The sequence below is a fragment of the Lutjanus erythropterus genome, chromosome 17, assembly GCF_056507025.1.
Source record: "Lutjanus erythropterus isolate fLutEry1 chromosome 17, fLutEry1.hap2, whole genome shotgun sequence".
In the NCBI taxonomy this organism is placed as follows: Eukaryota; Metazoa; Chordata; class Actinopteri; order Lutjaniformes; family Lutjanidae; genus Lutjanus; species Lutjanus erythropterus.
This window is the reverse complement of record NC_139333.1, coordinates 784,319-799,279: the sequence shown is the minus strand read 5'-3', so window position 1 is coordinate 799,279 and position 14,961 is coordinate 784,319. Positions and strand designations below refer to the sequence as shown.

General features: G+C 40.8%; 1 protein-coding gene across 2 annotated transcripts; it reads right to left on the bottom strand.

The window, feature by feature from the left end:
• Positions 1 to 1,167: 1,167 nt before the first annotated feature.
• On the bottom strand, positions 1,168 to 9,186 carry LOC146311474 (phytanoyl-CoA hydroxylase-interacting protein-like). Of its 2 annotated transcripts, none has more exons than XM_084740783.1 (6): positions 9,030 to 9,186; positions 4,475 to 4,671; positions 3,845 to 4,019; positions 3,451 to 3,568; positions 2,795 to 2,975; positions 1,168 to 2,133 (listed from the first exon to the last, which is right to left on the bottom strand). In XM_084740783.1, exons 1-6 carry the CDS (start codon positions 9,082 to 9,084, stop codon positions 1,759 to 1,761), a joined length of 1,101 nt encoding a protein of 366 aa, XP_084596909.1. In that variant the 5' UTR covers positions 9,085 to 9,186; the 3' UTR covers positions 1,168 to 1,758. The 2 variants fall into 2 exon arrangements, with proteins under 2 accessions (XP_084596909.1, XP_084596910.1); XM_084740784.1 differs by lacking the exon at positions 9,030 to 9,186 and adding an exon at positions 6,503 to 6,946.
• Between the last annotated feature and the right edge of the window lie 5,775 nt (positions 9,187 to 14,961).

Here is a 14,961-nt window from a genome sequence, read left to right as displayed (position 1 = left end):
CTCACATCAGCACAGGGGGAGGAGATACTCTGAGTGAACTTTCACTTTAAAGATGTCTTCATGTCTGATTGTTGTTTCAATCTGTCTGACCTCATGTTCATCACTGACCTCTGCTGCCCCTCCCTCTGTGATGTACAACAGTGTTTCCCAGCCCTGGTCCTCAGAGCCCACTGTGCGCTCTCTGCTCCAACACACCTGATTCAGATGATCAGCTCGTCATCAAGCCTCTGCAGAAGCCTGATAACAACCTGGGCCCCGTTTCCCAGAGCCTTCGTAGCGCTACGTGCGTCGTAAGTTGTATTTTAAGGTCTTCTCCTTAAGGTTACGGGCTGTTTCCCAGAGTTGGGACCAAGGTAGGCACTGGAAAGACCACTGCCACAGATGATGTGAAGTCTGAGCTTACCTGCACAGGTGATCTCCATAATGGAGGAAGAGGAACCTGATGTTACACACTCCCTCAGACTTAATCCAGCTGGAGTACAGTAATAACTGATGTCCCACACAAGCCTGTCTGAGGATCGAAACAGCAGAGCCACAGTCCAGATTTCTGGTCTCCAGTCTCCGTGTTTCACCTCCAGTGTTCCTGCACAGCGACTGGCTCCTCCCACCAACCTGACAGGTTCTGAACAAAATCAAGAGTCAGTTTCAGTTCAAAACATCTGCAGCTTGTTAGCAGGTGAGGAAAAGGTGCAAATAACAGTTTTAAACAATGAAACACTGTAAATATAACAGAGGGTGAAACGAGAACTGACAGATCACATGACCATTCACGCACACTGAGAATGTGCGTGCCAGTGTAAACAGGAAGCAGTGGGACAACAGGACAAAAATGTTCAGACAGAAACATGACTGCTCCTCACAGAATCCTCATGCATAATTTATTAAACACTATCAATGACATTTTGTTCTTTTCTTTCTTTTCCATCATTGTAAGCTAGCATATAGCATAGAGCAGCTGCACTAACAGCAGGCTAACTAAAGCTAGCAGCTAATATATGGTAGCCACACTAACGGCAAGCTAACCAAAACTAGCCGTTAGCATATAGTAGTCACATTTATGAGTGAAATGACTTGTCAGAATAGTCTAGACACATTAGCCCGTCTCACAGTGTCTGCAAGCTCGCAGTGTGGCCAATCAGAGCAGGACTCATGGTGACTGAGACCAGGTCAGGAACCACAGATGGGTGTTTTAGTCTGCCTGTCCAGACTAAAACACAACCCTGGAGATTTAAAACTGAATCTGAGTCAATAACATTTAGGGGTCGTAAAATGCCACAGCAGCGTGAACATCAGGCGTAAAAGACACAAAACACATACTTTAAAACGTAAACGTTGTAGTCAGTACGCAGCCTTATAAAGGGAACAAAATGCCCGTTAGTGCGCGTACAAACAATCAGATTATCTTGTGGTACACAACATTTTTAGCTTTTATGTGCACGTACACTTTTAACATCGATAATGTGCACTGGTTGGACCTCAGCTCTCGACCTCCTGTTGGTTACATGTGGTAACTACGGTTCAATGACTTCTGGCAGTTCAGGAGACCAGAATCAACTGAAGCTGAAATAATAAGTAAGTGCAGGTATTAAAACAGTGGATTTAGTGTTTAGTTGAGCCAATCAGGCATTGCTAGCGATCAGCTAGCCTGTCGCTCCACAGAGAGTGGCTGGTGGATTTAGTTAGCAGCTTAGTAGTGACGAGCTAGCCACCACGTCAGGTATGAGCAGGTCAGCTTGTTGTCCAGTCCAAAGATCCAGCTTAACGTCCCACACTGATGTTGCAGATCTTACAGCTGGGATCTTTTTTAGCGTTAACAGTGGACTGACTCATGAGCTGGTGCCCGCTGATCCGGGACACCGTCCCTAATGACAGGTCCACCGGCTCCGTGTAGATCACCTCCAGGATGACGTCCTGGGCGTGACGGAAAGACAGCGAGCCATCCTCCTCCTCGGTGCAGCTCAGGAAGCAGTTGTTGGACCTGTCAAGAGCCGGCAGCCTTCCTTTACAGAAGACGTCTCCTTTGGAGCCATCTGGAGCCAGGACCAAGATGACGTAGTGGTAGGATGTGTACATGCAGTAGAAATCCCCAAAGTAGATGTTGGTGTTGTGGTTGAAGAGGACGTCTGCTGGGATCTGTGCAGAAACAAACACAGTGTTATCTGTCAACAATATGACAATACTGATTGCCAATTGTCTATGAGCCATAACAACCCAAATACTGAATAAACTTAATTTTATCGCTAGGTGTCACAGGTGACTTGGCCACTCCCATATGTACGTAACAGCCCACGAATGAGAGTGGAGTTACAGCTTCTGTTACTTTAATAAATTTGAATTAAACTAAACTGATACTAAGTCATCAAACCTTTGAGAACGTCTGATCTTAAATCCAGCAGAGGGCCACAGCTGACAAAAGTCAACAAAGTCTTGACTGCAGTACAAGTACAGATACTTGTGTGAAGTAGAAGTTTTAGATCCATCTTGTTTACTGCAGTAAAAGTGAAAAAGTTCAGGCTCTGAAATGACATTTCTACTGACCACCTCAGAGTCCTCCTCTGTTCGTTCTGTCTTGTTACGTCTTCTACGTCTTGTTGCGTTGTTTACGACTTGTCTTGTTGCTACTTCAGTCTCCCTCGCTGTCTGTCTCAGTGTCTTATGTCGTCTACACCTTTTTCCTCTTGTTGAATGTTGTTGTATATTGTTATGTCTTTTACATTGTTTTGTTACGTCTTGCACCTTTTTCATCTTGTACATCATTTTTGACCCTGAGTCTTGCGTCTGGTAGCGGCTGTACCTGGAAGCGGTAGGGTCCATACGGGGAGTCCTGGGGGGGTTTTCCTGTGTTGAATTCGGTGTTGCAGCTGAAGAAGAGCCCCTCCAGTTTGCCGCTGATGGGTGAGCCATGGCTGCCGCTGTTGTCTTTCACCGCCGGCAGCATGCGGCGGCACTGAGCGTCTCTGGAGCGATAGGACGGGCTGTTCAGGACACAGATGCAGGACATCAGTCGTGTTTCCATGACTTCAGGGGACATCAAATAAACTTACACTCATTTCTTTTACACTTAAACCAGCTAGAAACAGATTACATGTAATTCTAGATTAATGTAAAATTTGAATCAGATCTCTGATGGTTTTTATCCTACAGAAAAATACCGCTGTGAATTTATGAATTCATTACTGTTTACTTCACACGATGACTGCATATTGATAAATATATGAATACATTTTACAAAATTTATATTTTGGTGCTATTTTATTTTTCAAAAAGATTAACAGAATAAATACATGAATCTCTTAGTCTGGTGTTTATCATGAGAGATAATAGAGTTTGGAAGTCAGAGGTCTAAATGAAGTTCATGGGCGTTCTAGGAGTTATGACACTTCTAGTGTTAAAGTAAGAAAATAATGAAACTTTCCTTTCATGTTAACTCGCACGCAGAGTTTCACACACCTGGGCTGTTGGAAGTACTCCTGCTGCTGGTTCCTGTAGAAGACGGTGAACGGCAGCATCCTGCCGGCGATCGCTTCGGCTTTCTGCAGCAGCTGGTTCAGATGGACGGTGGAGTAATCTGCACACACACACACACACACACACACACACACACACACACACACACACACACATGTGAGTGTTGTGTTGATGCATAAGACTGACACAACACTGACATGACTGAGGTGTCTTTGTTATGACAACCTGACATTAACCAAGATGACATAATTAACAACGACAACAAAACCCTCCAAAACCCTGCAACTCACAACAGAACAGTGCAGATGGATAAACAGCGGAAAAATACGTATTTTTGATTTTAGGGTGAACTGTTCCTTTAAGGTTTAAGGCCGACCTGCGGTACAGAACTCGATGATCTCACTCCACCGAGAGACGGCGTAGTCTCCATCCGGCTGCTTGGCGGCGGTCTGGACGGCCACGGTGTACTCTGTGCGGGGACTCAAGAACCAATGACCTCTCACCGTCATCGGCAGAGGAACCGCCTTCGCCACCAACTTCGTCGGTACGTCCTGAGAGACAAAGACAGGGAGGACGGTGGTCAGTTATCGTCTTGTTACATCTTCATCGTCATTTATTCATCATCTTTTTTGCCTAGTTATATCTTTAACGTTGCTTTTGTCTCGTCCCGTCTGTCCTGTGTGATGTCCTCTGATGGATCCACCAGTCAATCGTCTTTTCTGTCTTATTGTTTCGTCCATTCAGGTTGAAATCAGTCTTGATGTTTGAAGGCGGGGGACAATGATGCAAAAATACCAATAATCAATAATTCACCTCTGAGTCATTCAAACTAAAGCCTGTTTCGAAAATGTGAGGAGGAGAAAGTTCAGATATTTGAGTTCAGACGTAGGGAGGAAAAGTAAAAAGAACAAAGTACAGATAAACTCTCCTGAAATACAGTAATCAAGTATTTGTACTCAGTTACTTTCCACCTCTGTGCTGACGTGAGCTGAGATGTTCTCCTCACCTTGTGTTTGAACTGGTTCTCCTTCTTGTTCTCCGTCTTGTTGAGGTCGATGAAGTAGTGCGTGATCTTGTCTCGCCCTCTGCCGTCCATGTCCCAGCTGATCTTGAACGAATCACAGGTGACGTTACTGATCCGTATGTGCTGAGGAACCGGCAGGTCGTCCACGTCTGCGATGCCGCTGTCAGCAGACTGAGTGCCTGGAACAGAGACGGTTCACGTGTCAAACATACAGACCGACATGTGGAACAACGTACTGGATACTGTACGAGTGTTCTTATTTAGAACATTTTGTTTTTAATGTAGAATATTTTTTATTTATTTAGCACACTTTGTTCTTTATTCAGAATATTTTATTTATTTAGAATATTTCCTTCTTTATTTGTAGCATTTTGTTCTTTTATCGCAAATGTTTTTTTTTTATTCATTTGAATAAAGTATAAATAACTTGGGTACCAATACTGAACCTTGTGGAACACCACAGGTTATTCTTCTAAAATGTGATTCAGTATTTTTGTTTTTTTTTTTTTTACATATTTTGAATCTATTATTTAAATAACTTTGATGTATTTGATATATTTCTGAGGGTTTGTTCTGCTGTGAGTTCTATAATTGAAGCCTGATTTGAAGCAGCACAGCGAGACTTTAATCTGACTTCACCTGTTTCTGTCCAGCACTTTGACATCGAGGTTCCTCTGCTGTGAACTGATGGAAAAGACCTAAACATGAGTCTTTATTTGAAGCTGAATGAGTGAAAGCAAATGTTTGAATACAACAGTGAAGGGTTTGTTTATTCCACGCTGCTCTGGATCTGAGTCTAACTTGTTTACCCCTCTGTCTTTCTATTCATCTCCTCTGCCTCTTTCTGCCTCTTCATCCCTCCTTCCCTCCCTCCTCTGTCCAGAGTTCGGCTCAGAGGACAAAAGGCTTCAGTCCGCAGAGACGCCGAGACCTCGCAGGCTGAACAAGGAGCCTGTTGAGGAGGAGGAGGACGCTTCAGACCGCCAGCGTGACGCCTTGTTACCACTCACATCTGATGTTTTCTCACTGTGAACAGGAAACTGATTCAGACTCTCCATCAGGGGCCACATGGAGGACAAAGTCCAGAGAGTCCTGAGTCATGACCCTTTGGATTGAACAGACTCCTAATGAGCTTTAAAAATGTTTCTGCAGTAAAAGTGTTCAGCCGTCAGAGCTGCAGACCTGTGGAGGAGATCTGAGGATGTTCTACGACGAGATGTCATTTCTGTTCGTTACGTACAAACACAGATCCATCTGTTTCAAACGATGTAACCGTCACTGCCCACACGCTCCCATTCATCCTTTACGTTGGCGAGCAATACATCCACCAGAGGCCGCCGCTCAGAAAGAAGAAGAAGAAAAATCAAATGTTTGTGACAAAAATGATGCTGGAGGACGTTGTAATAATGAACTTCTTCAGACGGCGACCGTCTGTGACGTCATGAAACAATGAAGTGTCAAGTCTGCCGTCGCCAAGAGCTAGAAGGTGTTTTATAATAAACTAACAGATCTCCACCAGGTAACAGGTGGTGAAGCACCTGCTGCAATGTCAAATGTAACCTGCAGAGATTTTCAAAGAAAATATTCAGTTCTTCATTTAGAAGATTTTGTCCTTTATTTTGAATATTTTTATCTTTATTTTGAATGTTTTGTTCTGTTTTTTAGAACATTTTGTTTTATTATTTTATTTATTTTTTTTTTGAATATTTCGTTAGAATTTTTTCAAAAAGAAAATTGCGTTCTTTATTTGAAATAGTTTGTATTTTATTTAGAATATTTTGTTCTTTTTTAAGAATACTTTGCTTGTTTTTTAAACATTTTGTTGTTTATTTGGAACAATGTGTTTTTTTTATTTAGAATGTTTTGTTTATTTTATTTAGAATATTTTAGCCTCTGTATGCCGTCATGTCTGGAAGTTCTGCGAGCTTGTGATGCTGGAGGGACTTCCTGTTTACACAGCTGATTGCTCTTGATTGGTCAGGATAAGACTGAAGAAGAGTTGCAGCTGACCTCCTCCTCCTCCTCCTCCTCTTCATCCCTCCATCCTGTCAGTGAATGGAGGAGGTGAAGCGTCTATTCATTCAGCCTGGGAAGGTAATTAGCCACAGAGGTCTCTGGAGATCCACCAGACTGAAGCTGCTGCCAGACTTTAGTCCGCAAAGAAAAGTTCCTGACAGACTGTGACCTACCGACATTCACAGACTGTTTATTTTAATATTATTAACATCAGGATAAACCACAGAGCAACTTTTAAAGTCCCTGCAAGAAAACTTCATAGTAAAGTCTATTATTTTTGTCACAAAAATAAATATCCAAGTACAGATACCTGAAAACTTGACATAAGTACAGTAAAGTTAAAAAGTATTTGTACTTCCCACCTGTGATGACTGGTATCTCACAGAACCAGAGGTGTAAAAATGTGTTTTAGATTTTAGAGTGAACTGCCCCTTTAAAACACATATAACCTCCTTTAGTGGTGCTGTGACCTCACTGATGCTAGTGCACGTCACTTATACAGTGACCCACTGCAGAAATGTGAAGAATGTTCTAGAAGCAGAAACCCGGTGGACATGTTTGATCCCACGTGTCTGTGACAGCAGTTAAATCCACAGCAGAGCTCTTTATAAGCCTGTTGATCAGAGGAGGCATGAAGCAGATTAAGCACAGCTGGCAGCAGCTGGAGCCTGAGAGGACGGAGACCAGCCGACAGTGTCCACCACACAGTGAACCTGCAACACTGGACCTCACGATGCAACATGCTCTCAAATCCACCTCAAGAGAAAAAATAAATCAATTCCAGATGCAATAAACGTTTGTAAGCAACCAAATCTGCTCTGAGCAGGAGAGCTGACCGACACAGGGGACAAGTAACTAAGTACAAATACTTAGGTACTGTAATTTTGTGCGATGTCCTCTAAACACCAAGTCTGAACACAGAAAGGAAAATTCCTCGTGTATCCATCAGTGTACGTCACACACGACAGACACAACGAGATGGAAACAAACAAAAAGTAAACACTAAACTAAAAATGCTATAAAAGACGTAACAAGGTGAAAACAGCGTAACAGATAAAAAAAGGTCGTAGAAGATGAAAATTGTTGAGGTTTCATGAAGGTACAGTTCTTTGCATTGATCCATGTTGGGAGATGTGTAGAGATTTAAGAAGGTGAAATCTAAACAATGTACCTTCTGTCTCCTTTTAAGGGTCTGAAATGTTTACATTGCAGGAGGACATGGGATGAGCTCATGTCCCACATAGTCTTTGTGTAGTCTTATTGGATAATAATGAGGTTGGGAACGTCTTATTGTCACAAATGCTTTAAAAACCGTAGACAGATCTCCATGGTTTGGGACTTTTTATCCCGGGGTTCCTCTTTACAGCTGTGGTCATCACTGGACTGAAGATTCCCCACTGTACTGCAGACAGATGTTTCTGATGCTTGTTCAATAAATTCATTGAAAGAACATCGGCGGTGTTTTTGACTTTTTCCTCTCACCTCAATATTCAACACTGTGAAAGACAAAAAATTATGCAAACAACATAAAAGACTTGAGGACAACAAGATTTAACAAGATGAAAAATAATTAACAACGTAAAAGTCATAACAAAACAAAAACAATGTAGCAAGATGAAAACATGAAAGATGCAACAAGACAAAAACAATGTAAAAGCCGTAACATGACAAAAGTGATGTAAACGATGTTACTAGATGAAAATAATGTTAAAGACATGACCTGGGTCACAAACTGGACGGTTTGCGTCAGACTCTTCTCAGGTTTGTAAAGGTAACGCCCATGAAGACCATATAAGGTCAGGCGTTGTGTCGCGTGAAAGGACGGAGAACTTGAACAGTGAAATACTGTAAGTGTGTCAGCAGACAAACAAACAGTGAATAAATTCACCTTTAGTTTGTTGATCAGTGACACACACACACACACACACACACACACACACACACACACACACACACACACACACACACACACACACACAGTTTGAACCTAGTTCAACAGCCTGCTGGATTTTCTCATACAGCTGCTAACGGGTCACATCTGCATCCGTATGAATGAGTGAGAGGCCGGAACAAATGATCAGAAGATGAGACCAGGCTGGTAAAATAGTTCCATAATATTTCTGTAATGACGGCAAGAAAACACAAACAAACACACAACTCACTCACATAACATCTCTGCAATGTTACACGAAGCTTTTCTCTGCTTTTGATATTTATTTGTTGTATATTCATGCGTCCTGTTACACATTTCATTTTTATTATTGTATGTTTTATATTATAAGTGCACATTTTATTTTCTTTACCATATATTTTTATTGTTATTATTATAATTTTGTGTTATTTTCTAATGGAGCATCCCAGACAGAGTTTTGCCTCAGGATTGCACTTGTGACAATAAACATCCTGAATCTCGAAACACACCAACACACACAGACACACACAGACACACACAGACACACACACACACACACACACACACACACACACACACACACACACACACACACACACACAGACTGACCTTCCCGGTCACACAGCTGCAGACTCGGGCTGTTCAGGCTGCTCTCCTCCATCATCTTTACATCCACAAACAGACAAAGTTAAAAATCACAGCGATACAAAAACTGTAAAAGAAGAAAACTCCAGCTGAATGTTCTGCTGTTTTCATTCAGCTTCTGTCTGACTGCAGCTCGCCCTCTCTCTCTCTCTCTCTCTCTCTCTCTCTCTCTCTCTCTCTCTCTCTCTGCTTCAGTGACGACACAGGGCGATCAAGGACAGGAGAGAGAGAGAGAGAGAGAGAGAGAGAGATTTGCCTTTTGAGTGACTATAACCAATGTTTTCATAATGTGTTATGGAGCTTTATGAAGGTGACTTATTGATCAATGTACAACATTAAAATCAATATAGAAAATGATAAGACATAATTGATATATACATGTTAACACCCAGGTATTCATGTAGACAGCAGCAACAAGATGGTGAAGCTAATCTTCACAAAAAGTTCAGCATCTGGGAAATGTAGTCCATCAACTGTGACTGAGTTTGTGCACAAACCATCATTGATGTGAAAAAAAAAAGTTGCATCCAGTCAGTTTGGAACTGGTCCAACCGTCAAGTGCAACAGTCTGATCCTGTGATGGGGTCTGACTCTGTAAGATGAAGAGCGGGACTCTGTAAAACCAGGAGGAGGACTCTGTAAGATGAAGAGCAGGACTCTGTAAAACCAGGAGGAGGACTCTGTAAGATGTGGAACAGGACTCTGTAAAACCAGGAGGATTCTGTAAGACGAAGAGCAGGACTCTGGAAAACCAGGAGGATTCTGTAAGATGTGGAACAGGACTCTGGAAAACCAGGAGGAGGACTCTGTAAGATGAAGAGCAGGACTCTGTAAAACCAGGAGGATTCTGTAAGATGAAGAGCGGGACTCTGGAAAACCAGGAGGAGGACTCTGTAAGATGAAGAGCAGGACTCTGTAAAACCAGGAGGAGGACTCTGTAAGATGTGGAACAGGACTTCACGAGACGTGGAGCAGGTCTTTGTAAGATATGGAGAGGAACTCTGTAAGATGAAAAAAAAATCTTCTGTTCTGTTTTGCAATGGAAATGAAGTTTTTATAAAATAGAAAAATACTCTTCAGCTGAAGGGAATAATCTGTTGTTTTTATGTGTTCATTTTACACAGCACTAGAACATCATATATAAAATTAATATTAAATCTTATATAAATTAAATACTTGTGTAAAATGTCCATAGGTGAAATTAAAATAGAGAACTATGAAAGTTACAAATTACATTTTAAAACTTATTTTTTTTCCTGAGGAATTTTCTGGTAAAAGAAAGAAATATTTGGACCGGTGCCGCCATCCAGCACGACCTCTTTCTGTGGACTTGATATTATTACTCCTGCCACTAGAGGGTGCTGCGTTTAAGCTCCAGCAGAAAAGACAGTCTCAAAGAGGAGAAACACTTGTTGTTATAATAAATCAGATGTTAACTCAGTCTGTGCAGCGTCTCACTGTTTCTGTTTCTGTGTTTCTGTCTTTTCTGCCGCGGAGCTTCAGACGTGAGATTCAGTGATGTCATCATCTGTGGATTAAACCATAATGTGACGGGGGGGAGGTGGAGGGGGATTACAGGCTGCGCTGAAAAGTGAATTAAACCAGCGCTTACATAAGAAGATTAACTCCAGAGTCCAGCTCACCAAACACACACTGGACTTAAAGGGATAGTTCACCCAAAAATGAAAATTCAGTCACTGTCTACTCACCCTCATGCTGCGTGAAGGTCAGGTTTAGTTTTTTACGTTTGAAAACTTGTCAACATTCACTCTCAAACTGATCGACCGGTTTGTCAGACCGGTTATCTTGAACTGTGGGAAACACTGAGCAACATTTTATGGACCAAACAACTAATCAATTAGTCAAATCAAAATAATACAGACACAGTAGAACTGCAGCTTCTTAAAATCTTTAATTTCTTAATTTCAGGTCAATTATGGATTATGAGCATCACAATTTCTCAAAGCAGTTTCTTTTATGATATCAAACCCCCCAGAATACCCACAATTCTCTCTGTTCATCACAGATTAGCACTGATTCACTTTCACATGTTTCTTGTTTCCAGGTCAATTATGGAGGTGAAGACAAAGCAAAATAACTCTATACAAATAGTGTCCGGATATTTATTCTTCTTCCTGGTATAAAAATAACTTCTAAGTGCTTCACACACTTTTAATACTGTCTCTGCTTTGGCATGTTCACAGCTCGGGCGTCGGCGTGTCGTCAGTCATTAAACTCTACAGAAAAACTTTAAGGAATCAGACTGAATGATCAGTGCTGCTGATGAGACCACAGCAGACTTAGACTTTCAAATCAGAAGTTTAAAAAATGGTTTAATTTAGATTTTTTTTTATCTCAGGGTTTATTTTTCTGTTAAATCCACAACTGAATTCCTGCTATTTATTTTATTTTTTACCACCATCAAGAGGCCCTGGTGTAAAAGTTTTAGTCAGTGCCTGTCAGCAAGTGTTTTAGTTACCACCTCTTCAAATCTTTAAAAGGTAAGTTTGTCTTTGTTTTTGTCTCTAAGTCAATAATGGAGACAACATTTTTGAAATTGGTCCAGTATTGATCACAACTCCTGCAGCTGCATGAAGCTGAACTGAACGTAATCCCTCTGTGTGTTTTTATTTTTATTCTGACAGCATTATGGAAAGGATCCTGCAGAGACAGAGCTTTTTGTTAATGAGTAAAATACGTTTCAGCTGTTTCATCAATCATGCAAAATGGTAGTTTTAACATCATCACCGTCATCTTCTTTCTCATCCTCAGAAACAAACTCATCTTCTGGAGAGAAGCGAGTGTGAGGTCGAGAGCTGGAACATTTTCATGTGAATTAAAAGTTTATTTCAAACAAACCAGAGCTGGTGGTTGTTGGAATAGTTGAAATATGAACTAAGATGATTTTCTTGAGTTTTATTTTGCTCCTGTTGAGTTTGAAAGAAGATGAAATGACTGTTTCTGTAAATGGAGTCTTGTGAGTTTGTCAGGAGAAATAAAACAGCTGTTTTTGGTTAAACAAAAGGATCTATTTCTGTTCCCATTTTTATATTTCCTCTTGTTTAAATTGGTGTTTTTATTGATGCGTCTTTATATTTTTGCTCCCCACTTTGCTGCTGTCACACTGAAAACTTCCCCATAGTGGGACTAATAAAGAAATATCTTGCATCTGTTCCATAATGTTGTCAGACAGTTAGAATTACAATGTGAGGCTGTCAGTGGTGAAACCTGAACTTTAACCCGTTGATTCCACTGCGTATGTCACATCCCTGCTGCCGCTTTGACCCGTCCTCCACACGGCTTCGTGTTTTGCCCCCCTGATTACGTTGACTCGCTCAGATTTGGTGCATTTGGTCCTTTTGGTACGCAAAGTAAGGTCAGAAATATTTCTTTAACATTAAAGCTGGTAGTTACAAGATAAACTGTGACGGAAAAACAGGTGGAGGTAAAATGAAGAGAATGAAAATGAACTCTTCAAACTCGAGAATCTCCAAATGGAGATCGATTACACAGAGGAGTGCAGCTCAGGAGAGGAATATTTCAAACAGCTGGTGCAAATGGTGCAAAACAGGAAGGTGGTAGTTGGAGAGCTCAATATTTTCTGAGGTGGTGCATGATGTAAAATGTTTGAGAAAAATCGGGCTACACGGTTTCTTTTGTCAGTTTTTATGATTGTGACTCTGCACAGTAAGGGTGCAAAAGATCACAGTTGTCCTGTATGGAACACTCCCCGACGGTGATCCACTGACTGTAACCATCACAGTTTGACTGTCGCTGTTTCTTTTATATCAGTGATAAAACCTGACATCTGAGTGCAGAGCGTCAGTGAACAGACAGGACAGATGCAGCTGTGTTTTACTCTGCAGCTCATCTCTGATTTAACAAGTGTCACGTGACCTCCAGTGACATCACCACCATGACGTCAGACATTTTCACTGGTGTCACCATGCCGTTGTCATAGAAACAGATTATAAGACTGTGATATTTAGTGAAACTTTGAAACACACACAGCTCCTCCCAGCTCACCGGAGCAGCTCTGTGTCCGTCTGTGCTGATTGGCTGTTACTCTTCTAACCAATCAGATAGTGCTGTGGGCGGGACGTTGAGCCAGACTACAGAGTGTAGTTGTGTATTATACTGTACAGTGTTTAATTATCTATTATCTGTATAGTATATACATTGTACAGTACTTCATAATACAGTAGAGTATAGGATTTTAAGTATACTGTATACTAATATTATAGTGTAATTTTTATTATATCTATTTATTATATATACATTTTTAATATTATTATCATTATTATTATTATTCTTACATTAGATGATGTTAACTACAGACAGAGAACAGAGCCAAGTGCATTTTTAAATAATTTAACACCATCTCTTTTCACTTTTTTTGCTAATCTGAAAAATGTTCTGGTCCATGATACCATCCAAACTGTGAATTTTGTGATCCGCTGCACCCCTACTGCACAGAGTCGTTTACTTTAAAAACTGAACTGAAAACAGCTAATTAGTGCCATTTGTATAAGTACAAATGTAAACAGGCTAACAGCTGTTAGCTTTTTTTTGCAGTGATGTAGTTAATGCCAGGGTTCACCTCCTGTTGTGCAAATGTTCCACCAAAACAAGTTCACCCCTCAACACTAACAGCAGCGCCGTCACTGCATCCGGGGCTTTGCTCCACCCAAGACATTTGTGATTGGTTTAAAGAAAGGCAAAACAAGGCTCAGCGTAACACGACGCAGGCATTCTCAGTGGAATCAAACCAATGTTTGATGTGCTTTGACGATTCACAGTTGACATTACAGCCTGTTTCACAGCTGACGGCTGCAGCGTCTCCCTCAACACAAGACAAAGGTCAGGTTATAACAGATATTATAGAAAGAGAGAACTTAAAAAAGCGTCTGCATTGGACAAACAAAATAAAAGCCATGAGTGTAATCTGGGATTTGATGTTCTTGTTTGCTGATGGGGTCTTTTTTTGTAAAAGTCGGACAAACAACACGCGATGTGAACATGAAAATACTTAAACATGGCAAAGAAATATCGACCAAAAAAGGAAACTCCTCACACGACGGAGAGCATCTGAAGTATTCTAACAGCTGGTGTTTCTGAGGTTTAACCAATCAGGTGTATTGTTTTAATGTTGATAAAGTGTCTCAAAAAGTCTTTTTGTTGATGTGAGACACATCACATACGATGACAGAAGCGTTGGTCTCATTAACAGTTTATGACACGATGTTTGGTTGGATTCCTTTCAGATGCACATGATTTAAAAACTACATATTCACAGTTTAAAGAACTAAAAGGTCCAGAATGCTTCAGCGACCAACAGGGTCTCTATTTTAAAAACCTAAACTCTATCCAAATTTTATTCAGGATTTTTTTCTGTTATCTTGTTTTTCGTACTTTTGATTCTGGCAGAAAAACCTCTGAAATGGTCAAAAGTACACAATAGTTTAAAACTCAAGTTTAGAGATGTTCCAATACCATATTTTACTTCTTCATACCCATTACAATACCTGAACTTTGCATATCAGCCGATAGCGAGGACTAATCAAAAACAAATCAGATCGGTACGATATCGGAACAACTCTGCTAAATTTTACACTTGATCGTGTAAAAGGCCTTTTCACACCAGACAGGTTTTTTTTGTTTCATGGGATTAATTCACACATTTGTAATATTTTTTGAAGCTTTATGCAGCCAATTTCACATCAACAGCAGGATTCACGGAGCGATATTTTCAGACCAGGGTCGATTTTTTTCTGTGGTGACGTGTCCAACCCGAACACATCTGACCAATCAAACTGCATGTTTCTGACAATGTTACATTCAAAACATTCAACAACCTACGTGAAGTTATGAAGCTAAGTAAACGATGATGTTTTCT

What these genes read in the sequence shown, in the direction of transcription:
- LOC146311474 (XM_084740783.1), bottom strand. Translation starts at nt 9,084, where the DNA reads ATGATGGAGGAGAGCAGCCTGAACAGCCCGAGTCTGCAGCTGTGTGAC. An exon ending in AGAACCAGTTCAAACACAAG is followed by an intron (nt 4,020 to 4,474) that starts GTGAGGAGAACA and finishes TTTGTCTCTCAG; the next exon opens with GACGTACCGACGAAGTTGGT. An exon ending in GAGTACTTCCAACAGCCCAG is followed by an intron (nt 2,976 to 3,450) that starts GTGTGTGAAACT and finishes TGTCCTGAACAG; the next exon opens with CCCGTCCTATCGCTCCAGAG.